This window comes from Catharus ustulatus, chromosome 1 (genome assembly GCF_009819885.2).
Source record: "Catharus ustulatus isolate bCatUst1 chromosome 1, bCatUst1.pri.v2, whole genome shotgun sequence".
NCBI lineage: Eukaryota > Metazoa > Chordata > Aves > Passeriformes > Turdidae > Catharus > Catharus ustulatus.
Genome location: NC_046221.1, coordinates 59,216,081 through 59,243,654, shown reverse-complemented (window position 1 = coordinate 59,243,654; position 27,574 = coordinate 59,216,081). Strand labels below are relative to the sequence as shown.

Below are 27,574 nucleotides of genomic sequence, written 5' to 3'. Positions count from 1 at the left end.
TGAGTTCTTTTCCCCTGTTTTCTTCAGGAAAAATTCCGTAGACTAACTACTGTGATAAAATTTTACTTTAGTGAGGTGGAAGAGGGGAAGCAAGGGAAAAACGAGGGGTGTTATTTTCTAAAAACTTCCATTAATAAATTATGCTGCCATTTGAAGATTCTGGCATTTTACTGAAAATGTATTTTCATTTTTATTAAATACTGTATCGATGTTAAAGTAGCTGACAGGCTGTGGTGTCATTTCTCTACAGTCATTCAGTTCGCTGTGGCCAGTCAACAAAAATTCATTGTTCTAATGTATGTGGAAATACTTTAAACTGTGGAAAGCACAGCTGTACTCAAGTGTGCCATGCAGGAAAATGTTCACCTTGCCAGTTAACAGTACAGCAAGGTAAGTACCCAAATGCTTTGCAGAGATCCACCCTATACAATGAAAACAAGAGGGTGGAGAAGATCAGTACCAAGAGGCAAGTGCCTGTTTTTGCTTAACACAACAAAAATCTATTGTTGGAATCCTGCCATGATGATTAGGCTGTTGGAGTGTGTGCCTTATTAGGACAGGCTGGTGATACTGGACTTTCTTAGCTTGAGAGGACTGAGTAGTGGCCTTTCAGTAGCTAATAAGTAATTTAAGAAGACACAAGTGACCTATGCACGTGTGAAGGATGAGAGACAATGAGCTTAAATTCCTTGTGACTAGCTGTAAGAGAAACCTCTTTTCTTGGGATTTTCAAGACCAACTGAATAAAACACTTAAGTAAAGTGGTCTGATCTCATTGCTGATTGTGATTTAGGTAAGGGTTTGGGCTAACTAATCCTTTCTTACCTGAATTGTCCTGATCCTACTGAATCTTTTACTATAATTATAAGAATTAATTAGACAGTACATGGAAGAAAAATAGAAAAAATGTGTAGGAAAACACATTTCAACAAACTTCTCATAATTTCTGTTAAGATTTTCTAAGGTTACTCTTGAATGGAAATCAAATTGACTGAGTATGTATGCCAGTGTATAAATAACTTTATAGAACAGTTTATACAGAAAATTACAAGTCAATCTTTCTAAAAATTGACTAACAGTTTTTCACTTTTTACCTTTTTCTGTTTGCTGGAGGTGTTTTGTCACTGATACTCTCTTGTGTTGCTTTCTTATGGTACATTGCTTTTTTTCAGTATGTTACTGTGGAAGCAACTTTAAAGAAGTATTGTGTGGATCAAAGGAAGAGTTCTCTGATGGTTTCGGAAGTTTCTCATGTCAGAATATATGTGGCAAGTAAGATCACTATAACTTGGGCTTTTAAAAAGAAAAAGGTCATTCTATTCACAATGACTTGTGATTCTCTTAGGTGATTCCCCTTACAATTTTTTTCTTGTTTTCTATTTTGTTTCTTTGATTTTTTTTCCAGGAAATTAAATTGTGGGAGGCACAACTGTAAGCAGATATGCCATCCTCAACCTTGCCAGCTCTGTCCACGACTTCCACAAGTTGTATATCGTTGTCCCTGTGGTCAGACTCCTCTCAGCAAGTTACTGGAACTAGGATGTGTTGAACGTAAAATTTGCACAGATCCTATCCCATCGTGTGGAAAAACGTGTGGGAAACCTCTGTCTTGTGGTAGCTATGGTAATTAGACATTTCTGTATCAGAGTATTCAAAGTATCTCGCTGTGTCACTGAAAGTCTGGTGAATAGAACTCCTTAATACGAATGCAGCATTAAGAAGCAGGCATTCTTTATTGTGGCACCAGCTGCAGGGGGGATAGCTTCAGCTAGCGTGCTTTCCAATTCTCTGCAAACTTACCTTAATTACATACATATGCTTCACAATTTGCAGAATTCTCATACATACTACAATTGCTCATTGCCTTAAAACTCTCCTCCTGGCTCAGTCTTTTTATGGTCTCATTTTGGCTGTGGTTGAATTCCTAAGCCAGTTGTACTCACTCCCCCAGTCCCTTTATCTTCCCTCTCTCCTTGCTCTGGAAGCAGGGCACACCTGTTTCTCTGTTAAAAGTACACAAAGTCCTTGTTCTTAGATTAACCCTTTGATATCAATAGTTTTGAAAACAGAACAAAACAAAAAGTGATCTTAAAATGTTTAATTTCAAGAGATAAATATTTCGCAATTTTGAGTTTCAAGCAAAATGAATGTAAAAAACACTGCAGAGCCTACAGTCTGGCTGTACATTCATGATAACGCTTCAAAATAAGGAAATAAAACCAACTATGCATAAGCTTAGTATCGTTGACCAGTATGCTCCTAATAAATATGAAGTTCCAGGTCATAGGTTTTTTTTATTCTTAATATGTGTATTTTCATTTTACTAGAGTTCATTCACACATGTGAAAGCCTTTGCCACGAAGGAGACTGTAAACCGTGTTCTCACACATCGAATATTTATTGTAGGTGTGGCTTCAAAAAAAAGGTGAGTAATCACAGAAACACGTAATCTTTGCTGCTTTTTAAACTGTGGAGAAAAAGGAGCTGAAGAAGCATAAAGAAATTCATGTTCCTTGCTTGCAAGAACCAATGTTGTATACTAACTGATACATGGTATCCAGTTTATACTGTGAAGTGGTAACATGCTTTTCACTATTAAGGCAATTTTTAAAGTACAGTAATTTCACGACTATAACATGCACTGGATTATAAGGCGCACTTCTGGGAGTGGCAAATTTTGCAACTTTGTATATTATATAAGATGCACCCGACTATAAGGCGCACTTTTTTCTTTCTTTGCAGTGAAAATCTGTGCCGCGCGCAACAAAGTAACGAATTACTGGCAGGTGCTCAATTTGGAAAAATTTTTCACAGATTGGTGTAGCCTTTAAACACAGCCCCAGACGCCCTCCCTGTGCCGCGGCCCCTGGCACTCCCACCCGCCCCCGGTGCCGGCTGGCACGGCTCACGGCTCCTGGCTTCCCTGGCCTGGTGGCCGTGGGTCCCAGCATCACCCCGGCCGGCGGTCCCGCCACGTCCCATTGTCCCCCTGCCTGGCGGCTGCGGCTCCCGCAGTTCCTGGCTCCCCCCGCATGGCCACAGCTCTCACGGGTCCCAGCTCGGCTCGCAGCTCACACTTCCGGGTTGGCAAATTTCCGAACTTTTTCCATATATAAGGCGCACTTCTGGGTTCGGACCAAAATTTTAGTCAAAATGGTGCGCCTTATAGTCGTGAAATTACTGTATTTTGGCAGTGTTTGAAGAGAGGTCCATTAGTGTAAACATTCTGCGGAATCCTCTATTATTCTACAGTATTTTTATAGCATAAGGAATTGATAGTGTTGCCAAGAGTAAACTGGAGAAAGGCAACCTAATTCAAACTCTGTAGTAATAGCTTGTATTAGTTTCCTTGTAGAAGTTTTTGTAGAGACTATGTTGTTACTGATTCCTGTTTTTTGTACATTTATACAGTCATCCTGCAGATCCTCAGCTATTGTTATTTAGTAATTATTATATTTTTAAACTATGCTACTTTCTGTAATCATAGCTTTGAAATTTTTGGTTACTATCACAGAAGCTTTGATGGCTTTTCTGACCTGTTATATATCATCTGCAAGTAGAGGTGGCTTTTGAATATATAAATCTGTAGGTGCATTGCAATGACTGAGAGTTTGCTAGAGGTTGGAACAGTTTTCTGCTACAAGTTTGCTGAAGGTAGTTATAGGGTAGAGGCTTTAGATTGCATTTTGAATCCTGAAATAAAGTAGTGAGGTTTTGGGTATAGTTTATGAAGTTTGTCACACACCAGAAACGTGCTGCTTTAAAAAGAGTGAACTACAGTGATAATTTAAATAAATGATGAAAAATGTGATACTCAGAAATTACAGCTTAGAATATAAAGCTGTGGTGAATGGTTCAAATTTCAACAACATTATTTTCATCCACCACATTTCATTTTCATGTTGAAGTCTTTAGGTATAACTTTGTAGATTGTAGCATTTGGCTTCTTCTGTCAGACTCGCATTTTTGGGACAATTGTCAAAGCTCAAATTTATGCACTCTTGTCAGTATTCTCTGGGAGAGCTCTTTTGGTTTCCATTATGCAGATTTCTGTTTTCTTGGGACAAGCCTGATTCTCTCAGTTTACAGTGACACTTAATTCTGCTGAATTAAGTGGCGAATACAAAACTACGTATTTTTTTTCAATTGGTATTGAATCCTTAAGGAACAAATATTGTGTTAAAAGATTTGAGGATATTTTTTCCAGTTTTTATTTCACTTTTTGTATACAGATGTGTTATACACATGGAAACTGAGTGTGCTTCTTTCATGTGACCAAGTGTTTTCTAGATAATGTTTCAGTTGTTTCATCTATTTTAATCTAATGGCTCCTTGTTTGTTTCCTAGGAAATCCCATGTGCTCTTCTCAGAAATAAAGGTACAAGGTTATGATACACAAGTAATGTAAAATTGGTTAAAAATTATCACAGCCCATAGTAATTTGGGGTTTGATTGGCAAAGTTGGCAAACAGCTGATCTGTACTGCATCTTTTATCCATATTTCTATGCCAAGTTGGTTATTTCTGCTGCTCTTTCATGCTATTGATCATGCTGCTATGTTTGGAATAAGGTTGGAAATAAACATCTTTAGTTTTCATTTACCTTCTACATAAGGAAAGACTTCTTTGCATTTGATCTCAGAGATTTCAGACAATGTCTGTTTTATTTTCTACAGTCTCTTATGTCACCTGCCATATTTGATAGGTTACCATCCCCCTCTTACTGCCCCATCATCTTGTATGACTTTTGGTCAACTTGCACAGCTCAGATTCAGTGTAATAGTTTTGCTCTGATCTTGCCTATGTTTCTGGGGAAATACAAGCTATGATTCTGCTTCACATTGTATGGTGCTGATCTTTGCAGCTGGTCTTTACATCTGATCATGGCAGAGAATTCCCATTTGATGCTTGGTATTCTGGATGTAACACCTCAAAGTTCCCCTCAGAGGAATCTTTGCTTTATTGATCCCTGTCTACTGAGATATTTATTTACAAGATAAATAAGGAAGTAATATGCATATTTTCTAATTTGAGCTTTTGTCTATGGAGACTTTGCTCTCATGGAATCCATAAGTGATTCCCTTTTGTTAGCTGTGTATGGTAATAAGGATGTTCTTTGCTAGCAGTAGTTTCATGAGCATATAACAGTAGTTGTTTTTAGCTGACTTTTACTGCCCCACGAGTTTAAGCAGTCTTAAATTGGATGTTTATGGTACTTCAGTGTATCAGAATATCCTGTTTCCTTTGTTCTTTTGTGTGGAGTTTATAGTGTGAAGGTTAAGGGGAAATAAACAAGCTTCATGTATTCTGCTTTCCAAAATCCTTTTGAATAAGGCTTTCTTTAAAGAAAAGCAAGTGCCCACATGGGGATAATTGTGAAGGAGAACAAGTAATTAAAAATTTTGCTTGCTGGCTTCTCCTGTGTTAGTCTCTCCTAGACCATGCCCAGCAACAGCCTTAGCAGAATACTGTGATTGCAGGTTTTATCCTCTTTGCATACACAAAACCCTAAAGGTTAGGACTTTGGGGAACTTTCTTTTTTTTAATAGCTGCTATTACATTCATGTGTGACAAGCGATGCAACAAGAAGAGATCGTGTGGACGACACAAGTGTAATGAAGTTTGCTGTGTGGTAAGTGTACCTGCAGTTTTATAAAATTTCTTGATGTGATGTGTGTTTGATTTTGGTTGTGATGTTAACAGTCTTTTTTTCTTTTGTATCTTTCCATTTTTGTGCATCTTCATTCTCTATTAGCTGTGTTGATCATGCTCAAAAAGTTTGTGTCTGCATTTATTTTGCAAGTTTTTTTTTATAGGTATCATTATGAATGTAAAACCACATTTCAGCCTAAATGCAGTTAAATCAGTGTCAAGGTGCTTTTTGTCAATGCAGTGATTCCAGGGAGAATGGAGAGGGAAAGCATATTAATAGAAGAAGCATAAACCTTGTAGATGTGTCTGTAACAGAAGCTACTTTAAAAATTGTGTATCCATAGAGTGATGGGAAAACTGTATAGATTTGGCCTAAGCTGTTTTTGTACCATACAGTTTTGTCAATCTATTATTAGAAGGAGATTGGAATGTCAAAGAGAAAAAAATAACCTATGGAGTTTATAGTTAAATTCTGCTTTTTCTTTTTTGTTATCTCTTAGGACACAGAACATAAGTGCTCTTTGGTTTGTGGTCGTAAACTCAACTGTGGGCTTCATAGATGTGAAGAACCCTGCCATCGGGGCAGTTGTCAAACATGCTGGCAAACAAGTGAGTTATGTGCAAAAATACAAAATCGTTATTTATTCTAGGAATACATTAATGTCTCTGTCTGATTCAGACCAGTTATTGTGATCTGTTTCACACTGGTGAAAAAGAGAAAGACAGGTGATGTAGTTTGTAAGGATATACTATTTACAGCTCAAAGTGCCTTAGCTGCAGTAGTATATGTGTCTCTCCTATATTATATGCACGTGGACATAGGCAAAGTCCTCCATTTTATGGAGACCAACTTTTCATGGAAACATCCTGGAAAAGAGAAGGTACTAGAACTTCTGAAGCTCACCGTGCTTGAAACGTCATTGTAGTCTGTCTTAATAGCCTATGAATATGATGTGCGTGTTGACTGCTTCTCTCATTAGAAAAATAAGTATTTCTGTGACCAAACATTTCTCTTGACAAAGCAAAATAGTAATCTTAATGTCTCAGAGGTTCTGTTAGTAACTTCTGGTTTAGTCGAGTCAGAATGCACAGATTTTTCTGAGCAGTTGTTTATTTTCACTGAATTCCATGAGTTTAATATTGTAGGTCATTAAACTTCTCCACATTGCTACAATATTTTTGAGAATTGTATTTCACTCTCTGATTAAAGGAGACCTAAGGATTGCATCCACTGTTAAATGGGATGACTCCACTATAAATTGCTCCACTGTTGAATATGATACAATCCAGAGGTCAGTCTTTCCTGTGGAGTATTTTCTGAGTACAGGAAAAACAGAAACCAGATTATTATGGTAATTTGGCTTAAACCTCTGTGTCCTTGAAGTTTCCCATTCTGAATATATTCAGAGGTAAATTAACTAAGCAGTGTCTTTAAAGATCTTACTTACTTGCTTTCTCTGGATGCTGCTTGTTGAGATTTCAGAGGCATATATTGTATAATTCTATATACATATACATATATGTACATATATTCTGAACCTGTAGTTGATGGCGAGTCCTTCTCAGCATTCAGAAATCTGATTCTTAACTCTGATTCACCTGTCTAGCCAACACTTTGCAGTTGGTTTGTATCAGCCATGGTATCAAATGCCATGGTATGGTCAACTGTAAATCATTTATTTACCTTCTCATCAGATTGGATTTCTTGCCCCTGCTTTCATCTCCACTACTGGTTTTGCTAGGAATGGTGAGGGCTGACATCAAGGTGCAATACTACATTACATACTACAATACTACATACAAAGAGTGCGTTTACACCTCTGTGTGCTTCCCAGGTATTTTACTTTTCCAGTCTAATTTCCTCAGTGCTGCTAAGTGTGGTCCCATTCCGTACCAGGGTCTCTTTATGCATACACAATCTACATCAAGACAGGAATACATCTCTTGGGGAAAAGAAATAATGTCAGCATTAGAGACAGTGCATTTTTTAAAAAAAAAAGTATTCAGATACTGTATTTGTGCTCTTTGGATCAGACCTCTCTGAACTCTGTCCCCATTATCCTGATTACTGCAAGCAAGTAAGGGACTTTTCATTACAAGATTCTTCACTTACCATTTCTCATCAGTAGCAACCAACCAGTGTAGCTGTCTAACACTGAGGTCTTCCAAAGACCTTGGTGTCTAGTCTTTCATCTTCCTGGACTAAGGAAGATTTGCAGCTTTGAAGCAGACCTGCAGTGAGGTGAGGGACAACAAAGCACTACCCTTTCCCATGCTTCCTTTCAACAGGAAGTCCATGGACATTCTGAATCTTTTCTACTTTTGCTTTCTACTTCTTTCTTCTAACCCGTAACAATTTGTTCTCCCTAGCATTCTTATTTGCTGTAATTTATTGTAATTTAGTGTCCTTAGACAAAAATTGCAGTTCTTTTTACTAACTGCTGTACTTCAAGATACATGGACAAATGAGTAGCCTGAGATTTAACTGATGGAACAAATCATAAAAAATAACCAGACTTGAGAAATTTCTGAACATAACAAAAAACATTGAAAAGCTGAAAAATGTTTCAGATAGGAAATTTCATATCTGTTCCTTATCCATATGGGTGAGAGATGTCTGAGCAAAGATAAAACAGCAAAGCTTTCAACTTGACAGGAACATTTTGCTTGTGCTGTTTCAAAATATTGATGTGAAAAAACCACTCTAAAAGCAAAGCATAATTCCTAACCAAGTCATCATAGTCTTAATTTTCTTGTAGGAGTCATGAAAGCTAATAAATTCACTAATTTCTAATATTAGTCCTTAATATTAAAAAAATGAAACTGGAGTAAAACATCTGCATATTATGTAAAGATTTTTCATTTAGGAAACATGCAAATAGATGTAGCCATTAGGATATATTTGACATTTTTTTCCCCAGGTTTTGATGAGTTAACTTGTTATTGTGGTGAATCTGTGATTTACCCCCCGGTTCCCTGTGGCACTCAGCCACCAGAGTGTAAAAAAGCATGCACCAGGCCACATGACTGCGATCATCCAGGTAAGTTAAGCCATTCAGTATTGATTTGGGTTTTTTTGGGTCTTGGTTTTGTTGTTTGTTTGGATTTTTGGTTGGTTGGTTTTGTGGTGGTGGGTTTTTGTTGTTGTGGGGGGGTTTTTTTGTCCTTTTTTTTTTAATTAAAATGTAGAAAAGTGTATGTAGGTCTATTTGAAAATATATGTCCAAGGGTCTACACTTAAAAGCCAACCAGCTGAAGACTTGCAATGAATACTACTAGTGGTACTTCTCACTGGTAAAAGCAGTGGTGTTTTTTCTTATTAGTCCCAACGTATTAAATGCTGTATTCCAAAGATCAAGTGCTCTGTTGAAACAGTAGGGTAATCTAGGGAACAGTTAGTTTTTATGTTTCTTGGAATTATATTGGCTGATGATGAAATAAATCACATGGGTCAAGCAGTTTCTGACAAATTTTGTCTGAGAGTGTAACCCTGCTCACAAGCTAGAAAATTACCTGCTTTTTAATTTAGAGTGTATAGAGAATATTCACCTAAACACTTGGCATCATTATTTTTAAAGAATACATTATTCTTTCATGATGCATTCTCCTTTCCCATAAATTGTGTAGTTTTGAAATGCCCACTCATGTTTAATAATCTTTACTGTCTCCTTTTCTGCATTCAACTGAAGTATGCTAATAAAACTGTTACAATTTTTGCATTTCTGTGACTGCAGTGTACCATTCATGTCATAGTGAGGAGAAATGTCCCCCCTGTACCTATCTCACTCAGAAATGGTGTATGGGCAAGCATGAAGTAAGTCTGGACAATTAATGTTTTTGAATACTAAACAATTTTTTAGGACTGTAGGCTTAGATTTTTGTGTCTTCTATGAAGTCGAGCATGTTACTAGAGTTGGAGTGTAATGTGATTAAATTGGAGAAGTATGTCTTTTATTCCATATGCATTCAAACCAACTGCTGTATTGGACTATAGTGTAAAACAAAACTCATTCTTTGACCTAAGATTGTTTAGTATTAAGTTTCTTATGTGGACAGTGGCAAATGAAGGTGTGAAACATTAAAAGCTTTGAGATTTCCATTGATAATTTTTGCTGTTAGTTGTCACCTTCTTCTGTTCATCTTTCAGCTGCGAAGTAATATTCCTTGTCATCTCACTGACATTTCCTGTGGACTTCGCTGCAATCAGATGTTAAAATGTGGAATGCACAAATGTAAAAGAATCTGTCATAAAGGGGAGTGTCTTATAGATGAGGAGTGTAAACAACCATGTATTATTCCAAGGCTATATTGTAATCATCCGTGTATGGCTCCGTGTCATCCTTCTTCACCCTGCCCAACAACATCCTGCTCTGCAAAGGTTAGATACCCAAAGAAAATTCACTGCAAGGTCACAGGTGGATTGTAGGGTTTAATTATCAGCCAGTAACAGTTGTGACATGTTTGTGTATTGATAGTATGACATTTTTTCCATGAACTTATATACTGATGATTTTAAAAATAAAACTTTTCTTCACTTTTAGTTAGCCATTATTCCACTAAAATGGGAATTCTAAAATGAATAAGTTTATATCCTTTACACCCCTCCATGGCCATAAAAAGACAGAACTTTAAAAAGCTGCTCACTTGTGTGATATGGCAGGTTGAACTTCAGTGTGAATGTGGAAGAAGAAAGGAGAGTATGATCTGCTCAGAAGCATCCAATACATATCAAAGGTTGGTACAGTAGTAATTCTTTCAATTCCTTAGTGGACTTACTGCTTTGCAGTTTGATTACATTGCAGACTTAACTAAATATATTTAGTTCACAAGCCTTTCTTTTTTCTTTTTTTTTTTACTTTGACATATGATGTTTTTGTGGGGGATTGGTATTTCCCTGAGCTTTCATATTAGCTGTGCTGTATTGGAACACATTTTTTTTTTTTTTACTGTTAGTCTAACTTTGGTGGTGTGTCAAAGCTTGACTCTCTCACATGTGGAACTCTTTTCTACCCACACAGAGCAATTAGGTACAGACAAATTTGTCAAGTCCAAATTCAGGCGATTGCAGTCCATGTGTGACTTGCTATCCAAGTTTCCAATCATACGTGATAGAAACTAGTCAGTAGAGACGATGGATGATGAAGAGTGATTTAAAGTACAGTAATTTCATGACTATAAGGCACACCCTTTTGACTAAAATTTTTCCCTGAACCCGGAAGTGCACCTAATAGTCAGGTGCACCTTATATGATGTACAAAGTTGTGACATTTGCCACCCCGGAAGTAAGAGCTGCGAGGAGGGGCGGCGCCGCGGGAGCGCCAAGTAGTGATGGGGGGCCGCCGTGGGCAGCCCCAGGCACCGGGACCAGCGCAGGCAGGAAGGCAGGGGGCGGACCCGGGCGGCCCCAGGCACTGGGAGCAGCGCGGGCAGGGAGGCATTACTACTTTGTTACTTTGTTGTGCGCGGCGGCCTGAGCCGAGGGACCACAGCCCATAGAGCCTGGCGGGGCTGCGGTGCCTTGGCCAGCGGGGCCACAGCCAGTAGGGGTCAGCGGGGCTGCAGTGCTGAGGGCAGTGGGGCCACAGCTGATAGGGGCAGGTGCGGCCAGCGGGGCTACGACCAACATGGGCCAGCGGAGCCACATCTGATAGGGACAGGCGGGGCCGCGGTACGCCGAGCCGAGCGAGGGGCGGGCAGCAGGACTGCTCCATGGAGCTGCGAGGGGGAGCAGAATGGCGGCACAATGGAGCCGCAAGGGGGAGCGGCACAGCAGGAGCACTGAGCTTAGCGAGGGACGGGCAGCATGACGGTGGCGCCGAGCCCAGTGAGGGACAGGTGGCACGGCAGGAACGCTGAGCTGAGCGAGGGAACGGCATGGCGACTCCGCAGAGCCGCGAGGGGGAGCAGCACCGCGGCAGCACGGAGCCGCAAGGGGGAGGCGGCCCTGCGACTGCGCCGAGCTGCGCCTGCAGGCACCGGGGGCGGGCGGGAGTGCCAGGGGCCGCTGCATGGGGAGGGCACCTGGGGCTACCTTTGAAAGCCTACGCTGATCTGTGAAAAATGTTTCCAAATTGAGCCCCTGCCAGTAAACTCCATGATCGCGGATTTCTGTTACTAATTAGTTACTTTGTTGCATGCGGCACGGGTCTTCACGGCAAAAAAAAACCTGCGCCTTATAGTCCGGTGCACCTTATATATCTACAAAGTTGCGAAATTTGCTGACTCCTGGGGGGGTGCGCCTTATAGTCCAGTGCGCCTTATGGTCGTGAAATTACTGTAATTCTAAAATTAGCTAAATTTAGGCAGGAGAGCTTTGGCACCTAAATCTTGAGTCTTAATATGCAAACTGAGCCCTACCCAACTCTATAGCAACAATCTCCAGAACCTATGTCTAAACTTATTTTACTCTCTCATAGGAGAGAGAGCAAGGAATGGGCAAGGAAAAGAAGAAAAGTGGGGCCTTGGAACTTTTGAAATTAATATAGCAAAATAATAATAATAATGTAATTTAAAAAATCTTATTCTGAGGCTGTAATTGAAAGGGAGTAAAAAAGTCTATAGAGTTGGTATGTGATCAGAGTTCTGCTCTGTATCCTACTTGTTAGGTGACCAAAGTCTGAGATTCTTCATGTCTTTTAAAGAAAGCTTCTTAGTGATGGTTTTATTTGGAACTTGTATCTGAGGGCCTTTTTTTTAATCCTAGCCCAGCTTAGGGTATGCTGCTTGGTTTCTGCTAAACACTGTCCATTCTGTTCTGACAGAAGATAACCTTGGCTTAGGTACTTAATATTGCCTAATAAAAGCAAGGAGAAAAATGTGCTAGTTAGAAACAATCAAGAACAGTTTAGTCAGTACTAAGTTGAATGCAAGATACATGTACAGAAGTTTGGTATTTTTGGTATTTTCATCACTATAAATACAAATGAGAAGATTACCTGAACTTTGAATACCAGTTTAAATTGACAGATGCCTGTCATTAATGATGAGTTTAGAAGATAATATACAAGTCCAGATTTTTGAAGGCTATTATTTCTCTGCTATTTTATAGCTCAGGCACTGCAAAAATATTCATGCAAGGAAAATGACTCTTTGAAGCTAATGAGAGTTCTTGCATTTGTAAGGTGAATACATATGTATTTATTTCTCTAATCAGAGCCCAAGTCTAGAGGAAGGGAAAGAAACTTCTGTTTAAAGCAAGTGTTTGTGTCAGATAAAATGTGTTCATGTGTGCTTACAAATTACTCTTGACTTGTCAGAGTAATGTGCCAGCTAAGTTTGGTAACTCCAGCAGTTCAGGTTCCTGAAAGATCTGATTTTGTGGGGATGAGTTTGCCTGTTTTTCCTACCTATCACCAAACCAAAACAGCAACAGCAAAAACCTGAAACAAAAAAAACCCTGCAATAAAGTAAAGGTCAGCAAATTAGGGGAGTATCCAAGTTTTTCCAGAAATTTTAGAGAAATTATGAAACAGCTTTGGGCTTTGTCAGTGAATTAATGGTGAAAGAATGCCCAAGGGAACAGGAAATGTCTGTGCTGCTATATCTGTACATATGGCACAAATGATAATGTCATATCATCTAATGTCCCATTACCTAGACTTGGGCATCAGATGATCAACATGAAGTGCCTCTCCGTGATTTTTTTGTTTTATGTAGTATGATTAGCCTCCTTCCTAATAGGTGGTTTGTTCCTTGAATGTGATGAAAAACATAAACATATAGAAACAAACATCCTTTTATGTGAATGTAACAGAAAATATAGATCAAGAGGATACAATGTTTCATTTCTAGGAGTTTGTTTGACAAAATTGTGGCATATTTCCATTAAAAATTGCTGTATATTTTAGTTAACAAATTTTAGCGTGCAAAGGAGACTGGGAAGACTTGTTATTGAAGGGAATTAGGAAGAATCTTTATAAAGAAAATAGTAATGATCTTAGTAGGCATTTTGTCCTTTCTTTGTGGATTCTGTTAACCATATTTTCCAAGCAAATTTCTATAAATTCACTTTACAGATTTTAGTTGCATACAGTTAAGGAAGAATCAGATGAAATGATAGTTAGAACTATATGGTCAGCTATCTTGTTTAATTAGCAAGTGAGGTGAAAGAGTATTTGCCTTGCATAAGAAGCATGTCCCTTTGTTAGTCTTACTCGTATTAACACTTCTAGTTGAGGGAGATGAGAGTAAACTCTTGATTTATAACTAAATTAGACTGCTGAAACTTGATGATGTAGAAATAGAGTTCCATTCTGTAGTCTAGTGAGAAAACAGTCAATCTGTCTTCTTCTACCTAGAGGTTAAATCTGCACCCTTATATACCTTTTCAGAAGTTTGTGTTGCCTCAAATGAAATACACTACACTCTTTTTCAGAATAGCTGCGATATCTATAGCAACTAAGCTAACAGATCTACAGCTTGGGGATTCAGTGGAAATCAGTAGGCTTATTACGAAAAAAGAAATGAAGCAGGCCAGGTAAGGAGATACATGTGCTAACATATTTGAAGCTTTGTATGTACCTGAAACATAGGTGACATGCAAAATATATTAATATGGTAATGAAAATGCCAGCTGTAATAGGAAGACTTACAGTCTTCCTGTGCAATATGTCTCTATTTCATCAGTACTGCTAAAAGTATTTTGCAGTTCCATGGCAGTTAATGATTTTGCTTTCATGTAGAATGAGTTCTCTGTCATTGTAGAATTGGTTGTTACTAATTAAGTGTGGAACAATATAACTGTGGTTTCAGAGTTTTTTCTACTCAGCCAACTCATTGGAGTTCCTCTGCATTTTTTTCTGATTTCTAGACAGAACAACAGAGTTTATCTTCTGTTTCAGCCATCCACTGTTCCTTTCTGGATAATTGATAGGCCATATTTTCTCCTAGTCATCGTCTTACTATTTCCAATATTTTTGTGTTACCCATTTTAGAATTTTTCACATTTGTACTTCATTTTGATTGGTGCTTTGGTATTGACACTCTGGCTGGCAGCACAAACCTGATGTTAATTTTGTGACAAGTTTTCCTGATGTTCTTCAGGATTGAAATAGCTTGTCCTTTTAATTTTCATATAATTTCTTGATGAAGTTGTCAACTTTCTCCAACATCCTTCTGTCAGAACCTTGACTTACTGAAGGTTTTGCCTTTGAAGTTCCTAATCTCTAGTTTTAGTTTATTTCTATTACCATGTCTTCTTTTTTTATATTGAATTTGATTATTTCAAAGTCTATTATGTGTGTTAAAATCTAATGTTCCTTTACATTGTGTAAAGGCAAAAGAATATTTCTCATATAGTTGCTTCATGACTTCCTGTATCAGAAGCTAGTGCCAGCATACTTAAGAACGTTTGCTGTTTTGTTGTAGTCACTAATACATCTCTTTTTGTGTGGACAGACACTGCCCTTTTCTTGAACAGTTGAAATTAGTAGAGATTACTTTTTTTCTGTACAAGTCTTTCCTAATATGATATCTGAACTGTGATAGGTAGCCTTTATTCAAGGACTGTCAGAAGAAATAAAATCCCTTCTCTCTTTTTTGTTTACTGAATACTGAGAGAAGGGGAAAAGAAATGGTGGTACATAAAATTGTTAGTCTGAAACTTGTAGTTTATTGTTAAACTTCAGTATTTTCAATGTAGTGTATAAATCTGCTTAATTCACTTACAATAACAGAATGTTTTCTGCAAGCTGTGGAGATTTTCTTCTTTGTTTCACTCTCTTGTTCTGTTTGTAGACGTTTTATACTTAGCTTAGATTTCTTATTAGAGCTTGGGACTTTTCTCAACAAATTTGATCAAACCTAGAGCAACTTCTCTAAATTGACTACATTCCTCTTTTAGTGGAGGAGAAAATAATTCTTCAAGTGAAGGACTTTAAACAGTACCAGGTTGATCTTAAGAGTGCAGATATGTAAGCTCTCTTCTGTCTTCTTCAAGAAAGTCATCAGAAGTTCTGGATCCTGGAACTATGTTTCCAAAGATAGTACATGCTACTGAATAAACCAGTTTGAACCAGTTTCCCCTGTAGTTTTGTTTTGCGTTAATTTTTTTAAATGTAATTAAAATTTAATTTAATTTAATGGTTTTTTTTATGTTAATTAATTAACTTAGTCTGGGGGAAGAAGTTTGTAACTGCCACTGAAATTCTGGGGAACTCCTGATTCTCCTCCAACATTTTAATATCTCAAAATAAAATTATGAAATACCTTTCAAAGATTAGACAGACAACTGAAGTTCATAACTCTGCTGACACTAGAAATTAGGGGTTCAGTTGAAATACCGATGTTTATGGTTCACCATAATCCTCTATAGACATGTCTGACTTTCCTCTTTTTCCTGACTGATTATTTTTTCTGATTTGTAGGACTGACATCTTCTATTGCTGATTTCCAGTCCTTCTTAGCAACTCCTCAGTGCTGCTATCAACTTCATTCTTCTCTCAAATGATAAAATTTATCAGTATGACATTAGTTCAGAAGCTTTTTTTCTAAGTTCCTATACAACTTTGGTTATTGCTGCTCCTGTTCAAAACCTAGAGAAGGGATTGGGTGCTCAAAGATCTTTGTTGCTCGCTTGCTTGTTTATTTTTAGCTCTGTCTCTTCCAATACAGTAAAATATTGTGATACACTCTTGTAACTCCTTTAGACTGTGGTAATATGACACCAACAAGCTACAGCTTGAAAAGTATGAGTAGCAGCAGTGATTCTAATTGTATTTTTCTTTCATAATTCAGGTTGCAATGTGACGAAGAATGCTTAGCTCTTCAGAGGAACAGGTGGGAAATTAACTGGCTTACTTTTTTTTAACAGACGTAGTCTAGGTTTGGAAAGTTAATGCTATGTGGAGAAGAAGTGTTTTTCTGCATGACCTAGAGAACAGATAAATGTGGAGATCGTTCCTGTTATAAAGATCTATATTGAGTGATCAGAAATCTTGCTAGAGTATTCTAGTTCTAAATTAGTAGTTTCAAATGCAGACACCATATCTTTTACAAACTGTTCGTTTGTATTAGTAACCTGTAACTTTATTGTTCAATGACATATGTGGGAGGTTGGAGGGATTGCTATGGGTTTTTTGTTTGTTTGCTTGCTTATATTGTTATATTTTGGGATTTTTTTTCCTCTTACCCTCAAATTTAGGCGCCTTGCTGAAGCTCTTGAAATAGATGATAATTCTGATCCTTTTAATATCCGTTCTTCTGGACCAAAGTACAGTGACCTTTTAAAAGAAGATGCAAGGTATGTGTTTTAATGATGGCGGGTGTCATAAGTCAGCGGTGTTAAGAGCAAGATGGGAAGTGCAGAACAGTTCTGTTTTCTCTTCTAAAAATAGCTGCCTTGGCCGTAGATGACAGTTGAGGGAAAGGAGTTGATGTGCACTTCTCAAGACCTCCCAAATGAGAACCTGAAAATTGAAAAGTGCCTGACAGGTTGCTTTTTTCTGTAATTGGACCAGATTTAGATGGCAGCATCATTTTACACTATTCTCACTGGGAATCAGTACCCGTACTTCTCGCTTTTCTACTGCTTTTACTCAGAGCCAACTTCCACACCAGTGCTCCTTATAGACATTTCAAAACAAAAGACAAGAGTGATGGCTAAATAACGTAATATGCTCTCATAGCTGCCTGTTCTTTCCAGCAGTTGCATTTATTTTTTTGCCTTACTGCTTTTATTTTAAAAATAAAGAAATTGAATTAATAAAAGGTTGGATGCAGAGCAAAGCCTATGCCAATGTGGCTGCGTAGAGGGTTACTAGACTGAAACATCCTAAAATGAGGCAATGGGAAATCAAGGTAATATCAAAAGTATCACACCAATAAATACTTTGCAATCTGGAATGACAGGAGGATTCAGACACATTTTTTAAAAGATGTTTAGATGATGTGTCATTTGAGAGTTTTTACTCTTGTATGTGTTTGTAGGCATGACATTAATTTTTACCAGGTCTAAGTTTTTTAAAACAGTTTAGTATGTTTTGTTCTTGCTCCAGTTTTCTAATGCTTCATAAATCTCGTGGTTTTGTAAGGGTGTTTGCTACTTCAAAAACCTTTATTTGATTTGCTGATATGTTAAGTGAAAATTTTAGATAAGCAGCCATTCAGAATTTAAGAGTAAATTATGTCTTCTTTACTTCCAACTGATGAGCCTACTGCAAGATAGGAGCTGAATGTTTTCATTGTGGAGCTACTGTTTTATAAGTATTTGCATTTAAAAGGACTATTTTATAAGGACTATTCTCTTAGTTGTGTGTAGAATGTGTTTTGCTTCATCTTTTTCAGAAAACACAGCACACACTTTCAGTACAATAAGAAGGTGAAAATCTTTAATTACAGAACCTTAAAGCTCCCAAAATGCGATATAACTCCAGGTAACAGGAAGAAGATAAGCAAGTAATAGCATGCCAAGATAATATGTCTCCTTTGTAGGACAGTGACAGGAGAAGGGGACACCAGGAATAGTGTGGTAATGCTGCTGCATGCTCATCTTGCTAATGTGTCAGGATCTGAAAAGGAGTCAAAAGAAGTCTCCCCACCATGTAGCTTTACATGAGGAGATACTCTGCTGCCAAGGGTAGCATGCTGCCATCTTGTAGTATGGAAATGGCTACCAACTGAGCACAGATCAGGGGGTACAGATCCATTGGCTGGACACCTCAGCACTGACCTTTCTAAGAAGCTCCAGAAATACACACAGAGAGTAAGAAAATGCTCGAGTTAATCTGTTGACATGAAATTGGAGGATAGACCAGCACAAGTATCAATGTCCAGTTGACATTGATGATGTTGAGGCTGCTATTTGATGAATTAAAACTACTGGAGAAAGAGCACATCTGGAGTATCTAACCACCTGGAGCTACACAGAAGAGAATTTTCTTATTTTGTCACTGACTGTGACAATACAAACCCCACAATATGGACTATGAAAATCTCTTGTTTTATAGGCTCGTGAAGGGCTTTTTTTTTTCTTTTTTTTAATGTATCTCCCAGGGTGTTAGCTGGTTCCTTAGTATGCATTTAAATATTATATATCAGATGCCTGCGGACCCTCTCATTGGATTGTTGATACATTTTTTTTTTACCTACCATGATCACTTCACCTTGAAATTTGGGTGTTAATAGCTGGCATACTGTGTAGTATGTGCTTTTTAACCCTCTGAATCCTGAAGGTATCATGGTCTGGTTGGGTTTTTTGTGGTTGAGTTGGGTTTTTTTTGTTTGGGAATTGGAGGTTTTTTTAACTTGAAATTATTGCTGTAGTATTTTTTCCAAAGCCTCATACCACATGAGCTGACTCTGTATTTCACACCATAGGTGTCTGGAGGTCCCTTTCTTTTTAACTCTACCCAGTTCAGGTCCTTTCTCAAATTCTCCCAGTGTTACACTTCTATCTACTGAAGACCAAGGAATTCTCATAGCTACGTGACATATCTGTGTGCTCTTGCTAAATCTGCAAGGTTTGTTTATTAGTGATGGGCTGAGTCCATTGAGCTATTCAATGTTGTCGTTTTCCACATTTGTTTAAGACCATTTGTATGGTCTTTTGATGATACATTCACCTCAGCATCCAGAACTTTGCTAGGTCATGTACCAAAGATAGTTGTGCTTGCTTTGGTAGGCACTTCTTGATTGGTTAAATTATGACAACATTCACAAAGTGATACTGTGTGGATATGGAATAGTGCCTGATTTTTGAAGAATTATTTACTACTAACCAGCTTTGAGATATGAAATCTTTGAGTAGCCTTTTTTACCTGTGGGGATGATGGCTTAACAAATAGCAGCCTTACTTTTAAAGTTACAGTAATTTCACGATTATAAGCCGCACGTCGGGGTGTAGGCAACTTTTCGTTCTTTGTCCGTATATAAGTTGCACTGGATTATTAGCTGCACTTTCGTTTGCAGCAAGGATCTGCGTACAACTTTCACAAAGTTGCCAATTAGTAACAGAATTGCGTGATCATGGGGTTTATTGGCTCGGCTCTGCTTGGGGCGGCCACCAGGGAGCAGCCCTGGCTCCGCTTGCCGCTGCCACTGGGAAGCGGGAGAGGGGTGTCCCCGGCTGGAGCCACCGGGAAGAGGGAGAGCAGCGTGCCCAGCCGCTGTCATCAGGAAGCCGGGGTATAGCATGCCCGACCACTGCCTCGCGCGCTCCCCCACCCCGAGGCCGGGCAGCATCGCCATGCCTCCTGGGGCCGGGCAGTGCTGCCGCTGCGCCACCACTGCCCTGCCGCCTGGGACCGGGTAGGCTCCGGCTTGGCTCGGGGCTGCTGCTTGCTTGGACTTCCAGGTTGGGAAATTTCCAAAATTTGTTCATATATTGACCACTCCTGAATGTAAGCCACATTCCAGTTTGGGAGCAAAATTTTAGTCAAAATAATGCAGCTTATAATCGTGAAATAGTGCAGCTTATAATCATGAAATTACTGTTTACCTGCTTATTTACGAACAGAGCACAAAGTTCGCTCTTAAGTCAAAGACTTTGAAGCACTATGATGAAACTAATTACAAAAAAATACTTCAAACAAATTGCTAGTATCTTACATCAAGAATGTTTTGTTTGCTTGCAAGTAACTTATGCTGCTTCTTGCATTTTTAATAATTTGTTATGCTATGTGAGTTGGAGACCAAAATCAGTCAACTTTGTCTTGGAAAAGATCTCCACTTTGTTTACCCTACCCCATTTTTGTGTCACATCATATATTGTAATTAAGTAAATTAATGACAAGTAATTTAAAAACACCAAAATGGCAACTTTAAAATCTGCATTGTTCATTTGAAAGTGTAGAATTGTATTGTCAGACAGTAAAACCATGTCATAGAATTTTATTCTTGGTTCCAATTGTTGAAGAGGAAATAATTATTTTTGTAATAGTGATGACACACTAATAGTCTTTTACTGTGAATGAAGCTTCTACTTCAGTCACTTGTGTTATTTAATTTTATTCTTGTTGAAAAATATGAAGATATTTTATCTTTGTACACTCTCTTGCCTTGGTAACCTAGAATGCTGTTCTTGCAGGAAGGATATAAAATTTGTCAGTGACATTGAGAAGGAAATGAGAATGCTTGTGGAAGCTGTGAATAAGGTCAGTATACAAGTTTGATATTACTTATCATTATTAATACTCATAGTTATGAGTTGACATTAGATCTGCTTAAGCTCCAATATAGTACACAGTTTATTGTAAATTGAACAAAATTTTTGGGAGACCTAGTAGTTCAGGATCACTTTGGTGCCAAACCTGTTTTAAGGATTTGGGCAGTGCTAGGCTTTAATGCATCAATGGATTATCATCAATTTTTGATCTCCATTAATAAAATATTCTCAAAGATGATGTTTAAACATTCAGACTTTTAGAAGGAAAGCCTAGGTACTTCTGATCCCTGTAGTGGAACTTACTCACGGATTTTTTGATACCTTCCTATATTTGCCAGTGCATGAGTTATTTTATTTATTATTTTCTTCTCTAAGAAAACGTGGATTCTGCCACAGTGTTTGAGAGAGTCCAGTATACTTAGAGAGGCTGATACCGTAGACACAATCATAGGTTTTTCAGTGATACCACTTTCAGGTTAGCTTGCTGCTGCTCCATAAAGGACCCAGTATATGTGGTTCAAAGGACCATGCAAACTATAATATCCTCAATTGCCCTTAGCTCAAGAAGGAGCTAATCTTCCGTAAAAAGCATAATTTTGACACCCCTAGCCCTGAGGACACTTATTTAACTTTATTCCTTCCAAAAAATCATGGATGATGTTTCTTAAACAGTCTTGGTGCTTGTCCATTTGTCTAATATTCTTGCTCATTGTTTTCATCATTAGAATGAAAGAATAAAATGAGTTAGTATGTGTCTGGTTATCAAAGGGGCCCCAGTGGGATCATCCATTCCAAGCTCCCAGCTCAAGCAGGGTCATCCTAGAGCACATTGCATGGGATTTCATCCAGACCTGTAATATCTCCAGTGAGAGAGACTCCACGACCTCTCTGTTTCAGTCCTCAGTTACCTGCAGAGTAAAGAAGTTCTTTCTCGTGTTCATGTGGAACTTCCTGTGCCTCGGTTTCTACCGAATGTCTCTTTTCCTCTTGGTTGGCACTATTAAGTGGCCAGCTACTAAGTTGCCTGGTTCCATCCTCCTGACACACTATCTTCAGACACTTATTGACAAAAGAAATAATAATAAATGAAATCCTGTTTGTCATCTCTTCTTGAGGCACAATAGGCCCAACTCTCTCAGCCTATCCTTGTGAGATGATCCAGTCACCTGTCATCTTTTTAAGCCCTCTGCTGGACTTGCTTCAGGAGCTCCATTCCTCTCTTGTACTGAGGAGCCCAGTACTGGATACAGAATTCCAGGTGAGGCCTCATGAGGGCTGAGTAGAGGAGCAGGATCACCTCTCATGATCTCCTGGTCACAGTCTTCCTAGTGTACCATGTCATTAGTCTTGTGCCACAAGGGCACAATGCTGTCTCATGACAACTTGTTGCCTACCAGCACATTCAGATCCTTGTCTGAAGATCTGCATTCCAGCAGGTCACCCTGTACTGGTGCATGAGGTTCCTCTTCCCTAAGTGCAGGTTTCTGTAGTTGCCTTTTCAGAAGGTTCCTCTCTGCCCATCCCTTCCACCTGTTGAGGTTCTTTTGAAGGGCTGCACAGTGTTGGTGTGTTGGCCTCTCCTCCGAGCTTTGGGTCATCAGTGAACTTGGTGAGGAGATATGTGCCCTTTCATCCAAGTCATTGATGAATAAGTTAAAAGAATGCTAGAGTCAGTACTGACCACTGGGTAGCACCACTAGTTACCAGACTCCAACTTGACTCTCTGCCACTGATCACAACTCTGAGATCTGCTGTTCAACCAGTTCTCAGTGCACCTCACTGTCCAGTCATCCAGGCTGCACTTCCTGCGTTAACCTATGAGGATGTCAAAGGACACAGTGTCAAAAATCTTCCTGAAGTCCAGGTAGACAGTATTCAGTGCTCTCACCTTATCTGTCTAGGGGATAGATAATGGTTTTGTCTTACAGTCAGATTGGTTAAACATGATTTCCCTTTGATGAATCCATAATGACTAACTCTGATCGCCTTCATGCCATCCCACAGTGACCTTGAGGGTGAACCATTCCTATCACCTCTCCAGACATTGATGTGACTGTGTGTTGGTTTTGCATGGCCTGGTTTTTGGTAGCGGTGGGGAGCCACAGAGTTGGCTTCTGTGAGAAGCTCCTAGAAGCTTGCACTATGTCCAGCAGAGCCAATCTTTGATGGTTCTGAGGATGGACATGCCACTGACCAAGGCTGAACCAATTAGAAATGATGGTGACATGTCTGTGATAACATATTTAAGGAAAAATCAAAACAAAGGTGGTGGCACAGTGTTGATTCCAACTAGAGAAGAGGAGGAGGTGACAGCTTGTTCAAGAAACAGCATGGAGACACTAGGAGGAGCAGGAGGTGCTCCAGGTGCCAGAGCTGGGATTCCTCTGCAGGCCGTGGTGATGACCATAGTGAAGCAGGCAGCCCTGCAGCCCCTGGAGTCCCATGTGGGATACAAAGATCCATCTGCAACCCGTGTGGGAGGTGCCCGTGCCAGAGCAGATGGATGCTTGGAGGAGGCTGTGATCCAATGGGAGACCTGGTGGAGAGAGGGATCCCTGCTGCTAGGCTGGAGCAGCCTGTCCTTGGAGGACTGCACCCTCTGGAAGAGTGACCTCAATTTTGGAAGAACTGTTTGCCTGTGGGAGGAATTTACATTGCAGCAGTTCTGTGAGATTGGAGCCATGCTGGAGAAGTTAATGGAGACCTGTCTTCCGTGGAAAGGGACTCCACAGTTCCATAAGGGAACAACTTCTCTCCCTGAGCTAAGCGGAAGAAAAGCTTGGGTGATGAATTGGCCAAAACCCCTCACCCTGTCTCCCTGGGCTGTTGGTAAGAAAGAGGGAGTGGCTGGGCAAAAAAGCCTTGAACCCATCTATTTATTCTTATTATCCTGCTCTGATTTTGTTAGTAATAAATTCACTTTCTGTCTCTGAAGTTGAGTCTGTTTTGCCCTTGGAGTGTTTTCTTCTGGACCCTTTGTTAAATTTTCTCTCCTCTGCCCAGCTGTAGCAGGGGAGGGTGAGTGACTGGCTTTTCATGGGTGCCTGGCGTTTGACCAGGGTCAAACCATGAATGACTGACCGGCCTTTGGTTCCACAGAGTCCTTCTTGCCCTTTAAGAAAGAGCAAGACTTCACTGGGTGGATGTTTGCTTTCTTTCAGTTTTCATGCACTTCTGCTGACCACCATGACCTTCAAAGATGATCATAAGCAGCCTCACTATGATGTCTCTCAGCACTCATGGATGCATCCCATCAGGGCCCATGGATTTGTGGATGTCAAATTTGCCTAGGTGTTCTCTAACTCCAGTCCTTGACTAACAGAAACTCTTCCTTTCAACATTCCTTTACCCTGTCTCCTGAGTCAGAGATTCTTCAGGGCTTGTCACTGAAGACTGATGCAAAGAAGGTGTTCACATACTTCATCTTCTCTCTAGTGTACTAGAGACTCCCCTCTGTTTGGTAATAGGTCCACATTAGTTTTCCTTTTGTTACTGTTTATGTATTTGAAGCCCTTATTTCTGTCCTTGTCATAAGTGGCCAGATGTACAGTAATTTCATGACCATAAGGCGCACCAGACTATAAGGCGCACCCCCTGGGAGTTGGCAAAATGCGCAACTTTGTAGATATATAAGGCGCACTGGACTATAAGGCGCACTTCCGGGTTCGAGGGAAAATTTTAGTCAAAAGGGTGCGCCTTATAGTTGTGAAATTACTGTAATTCCAGATGGGCCTTGGCCTTTCTGGAGCAATTTCTACTTACTCTTACAATTTATGTTCATCCAAGTGGCCTGACAGTTCTTGAGTCTCCTGTGTATTTACTGTCTGAGTATTAACAGGAGTTCCTATTTCATTTGTCCCTTGCCCCCTGTGCTCATTTTCTTGTTCATTGGGTTGCAGATTATGCTAATTATACTCAGGTCCCTCTAATGTCAGACACTTGGAAGTAGATGCATGGGATAGTTGTTTGTTATCTATATTGTTTGTTTCACACTTGCCTAGTATTGTGTTGCCTGTGGTTATCCTATTTTACATATCCTTTATGCATTACCTTTATCATACACACACATGTACACAAATGTGTACACATATATCTTTCTATATGTAATTGCATATACCAAATATATGCTTATTCTAATATAAAACCAAGAGATGTAATTTTATTTAAAAAGGGACAACCATAGGTCTTGAATTTGCATTTGAATTGCAACATGAAATATGCCAGAACAAGAGTACCAGAGGGCTCAAGAGCATTGCCAGTGCTTTAATTTTCAGTGCAAATCAGTTATTTGTTAGATAATGATCCTGCAAAGCAGGCAAATAGTGTCTGTTATGGAGCATCTACTTTGCAGAAGAGAAGGAAAAGATGAAAACAAACTGCGTCTCAGTCTTTTCCCTGTCTGACCTAAGGGGGGAATGACTAAGTATACCCAACTTTTATCATGATCGGGATGAACCATTTAGGGCCACATGACATTGAGTATCTCATGGATCAGTTCTATACCATCCTACCCATCAGGCTGTAGGGAATTGCTATTCCATAAAGGTATGAGGAGTTCACAGAAAGCTCCGAGAAATCAAGTTGTATTTCAAAAGGGAGGAGATTTCCCAAGGATTGAGGCTGACTAGCCTGTAGTTTCTATGTTCTCCTACCCTGTCTTGAAGTTAAAGAGACAGTATGTATGGAGGCCATGCTCCAACTCGCTTTTCCTTCGAAATTATGGCATAGAGGGTGTAAAAGCGAGTATTTCCCATGCACTGTAAAGTTAACTTGTCCTTGTACTCAATTCTTCTTGCATAACTTTTCTTTTTGTTTCTGTGAAAGACTCGGAGGCTTTCTTTTCTCTCTTGTGAGAGTCAGGTTTCATCTTGCAGCCCACAGGTTGATGTAGCTAAAGACTGAATTAGTGTATGTGACATGTCATTGTGCAGGGAGATTGATTTTAGTTGTTGTTCTGCCGTGATCCTCAAGTCTTCTTTATGCCTAAGTCTGTATTTGGTTGTTTGTTTATTATGATTCCTAAATTTCTCTAAGTATGTGGCTTGTTTTCTTTGTTTCTAGATGTAGAACTTTACTTGCATTAAAAGTGTTTTGCATGCTAATCTATCAAGCATTATGTAGCTCTACCTGTATCAGTACTGTATCTTTCATACTGATTACTCTTACTTAAGCTTACACATTTTGCTTCTGCTTTTTGATTTTTTCTGCATTTTACCTTTGGAGATGCCCACTTCCGTTTAACTGGATAAAGGAATAATATAAAAGATTTTGATACTGAAAGGTTTTAGCATTAATATGATTCAGCTCTGTCTATCATATATGATTTTGCTTGCCTCATAAACATCTCTTGCCCTGCACTTACCAGTATGTATTCTATCTACCATAGCAGAGGTTTTCATAGTTGATAGATGTAAACAGGAAAAGACAGAGGACATGTATATCCAGCTCCTGTCTTCATAATGACAAGAATTGTGATGTTTTTTACAGCATGGAACCATCACCACTTTTTTTAAAGCAAGCATACTAGTCATCATAAATAGGTACAGAATCTAAGAGTTCTTCAAATTCTTGTATCTATGCTGGAAGTGCTATATAGCTGGGAGGTTTATTACTGTTACAGTAATTTCAGCACTATAAGGCCGCATCGGATTATAAGGCGTACCTCGGGGACTTGGCAAAAATTTCGAACTTTGTCCCATATATAAGGTGCACCCAGACTATAAGGCGCACCATTTTTTTTGCAGTGAGGATCCGCACCGCACGCAACAAAGTAACGAATTAGTAATGGAAATCCCGCGATCGTGGAGTTTACTGCCCGGTGCTCAATTTGCAAACATTTTTCACAGATTGGTGTAGCCTTTAAAACGCAGCCCCAAGCATCCTCACCCGTGCTGGGCCCCAGCACTCCCGCCCGCCCTCGGCGGGCGAGGCGCGGCTCAGAGTGGCCGTTGCTCGCGGCTGCCACGGTTTGGGGTGGCCACGGCTCACACCTCGGGGTTGCTGCAGTTCAGGGTGGCTTGGGGCTGCTGTGGCTTACGGCGGTTTGGGGCGGTGTGGGGCTGCCCGCAGCTTGGGATGGCGTGGGGCTGCCCGCTCCCTCCCTCCCTTCGTGACTCCTTCTGGCCAGGGGCTGCCCACGGCTGCCTTGTCCCACCCATCCCGCGTGCTCCTACCGACCACGGCTGCCCGCTCCCACCTCCCCTCGCGGCTCGGTGCTTCCGTGGCGCCACCCCCCATCGTGGGTCGACTCACGGCTCATGCTTCTGGGTTGGCAAATTTCGCAACTTTGTCCATATATAAGGTGCACTGGACTGCAAGATGCACTTCTGGGTTCGGACCAAAATTTTAGTCTAAAGGGTGCGCCTTATAGTCGGGAAATTACTGTAATTGCAAAGTAAACATAATGAAAGCATGTGATTTCCCTGAAGACTTATGGAAATGGTTGACCAGTTTCTGGTCCAGTTGCTATTTCTAATTTTAAATTTTGTAGTATAAGAGATATTAACCCTCTGTTTTCAGGACAGCTGCAATGTACCCCAGGTGACTTGTTCTATTACGTACAGTGGTTTTTACATTAATTTTGGTGTCTGACCTTTTGTAAATCCACACTGATTGTTCTCAGGGACTTTTCTCTTCCATGTATCTAAAAACAGATTTGAATTTTAGGTAATCAGCCAATAGTACTTGGGTTCTTTCTGTGTGTTTGTTTGTTTGTATGTATGCATATAGTTGTAACAATTACCTTTCTCTAGTCATCGGGTTCCTACCCCATTCTTACAGTCTTTCAGAAGTGATGGAGAAGTGGGATATCATCCTGGTCTTT

The 27,574-nt window shown here is 39.6% G+C and overlaps 1 protein-coding gene across 1 annotated transcript in view; it reads left to right on the top strand.

Moving 5' to 3' along the window:
• Positions 1–27,574, top strand: part of NFX1 (nuclear transcription factor, X-box binding 1) — a 76,125-nt gene that overhangs the window by 35,930 nt on the left and 12,621 nt on the right. The window contains 15 exon segments of the mRNA XM_033057520.1: positions 251–390; positions 1,173–1,272; positions 1,406–1,623; positions 2,328–2,425; positions 4,348–4,378; positions 5,549–5,631; positions 6,152–6,260; positions 8,573–8,692; positions 9,386–9,465; positions 9,799–10,029; positions 10,312–10,385; positions 14,026–14,127; positions 16,386–16,427; positions 16,792–16,890; positions 20,674–20,740. Coding sequence (XP_032913411.1) covers positions 251–390; positions 1,173–1,272; positions 1,406–1,623; positions 2,328–2,425; positions 4,348–4,378; positions 5,549–5,631; positions 6,152–6,260; positions 8,573–8,692; positions 9,386–9,465; positions 9,799–10,029; positions 10,312–10,385; positions 14,026–14,127; positions 16,386–16,427; positions 16,792–16,890; positions 20,674–20,740 — 1,594 coding nt within the window.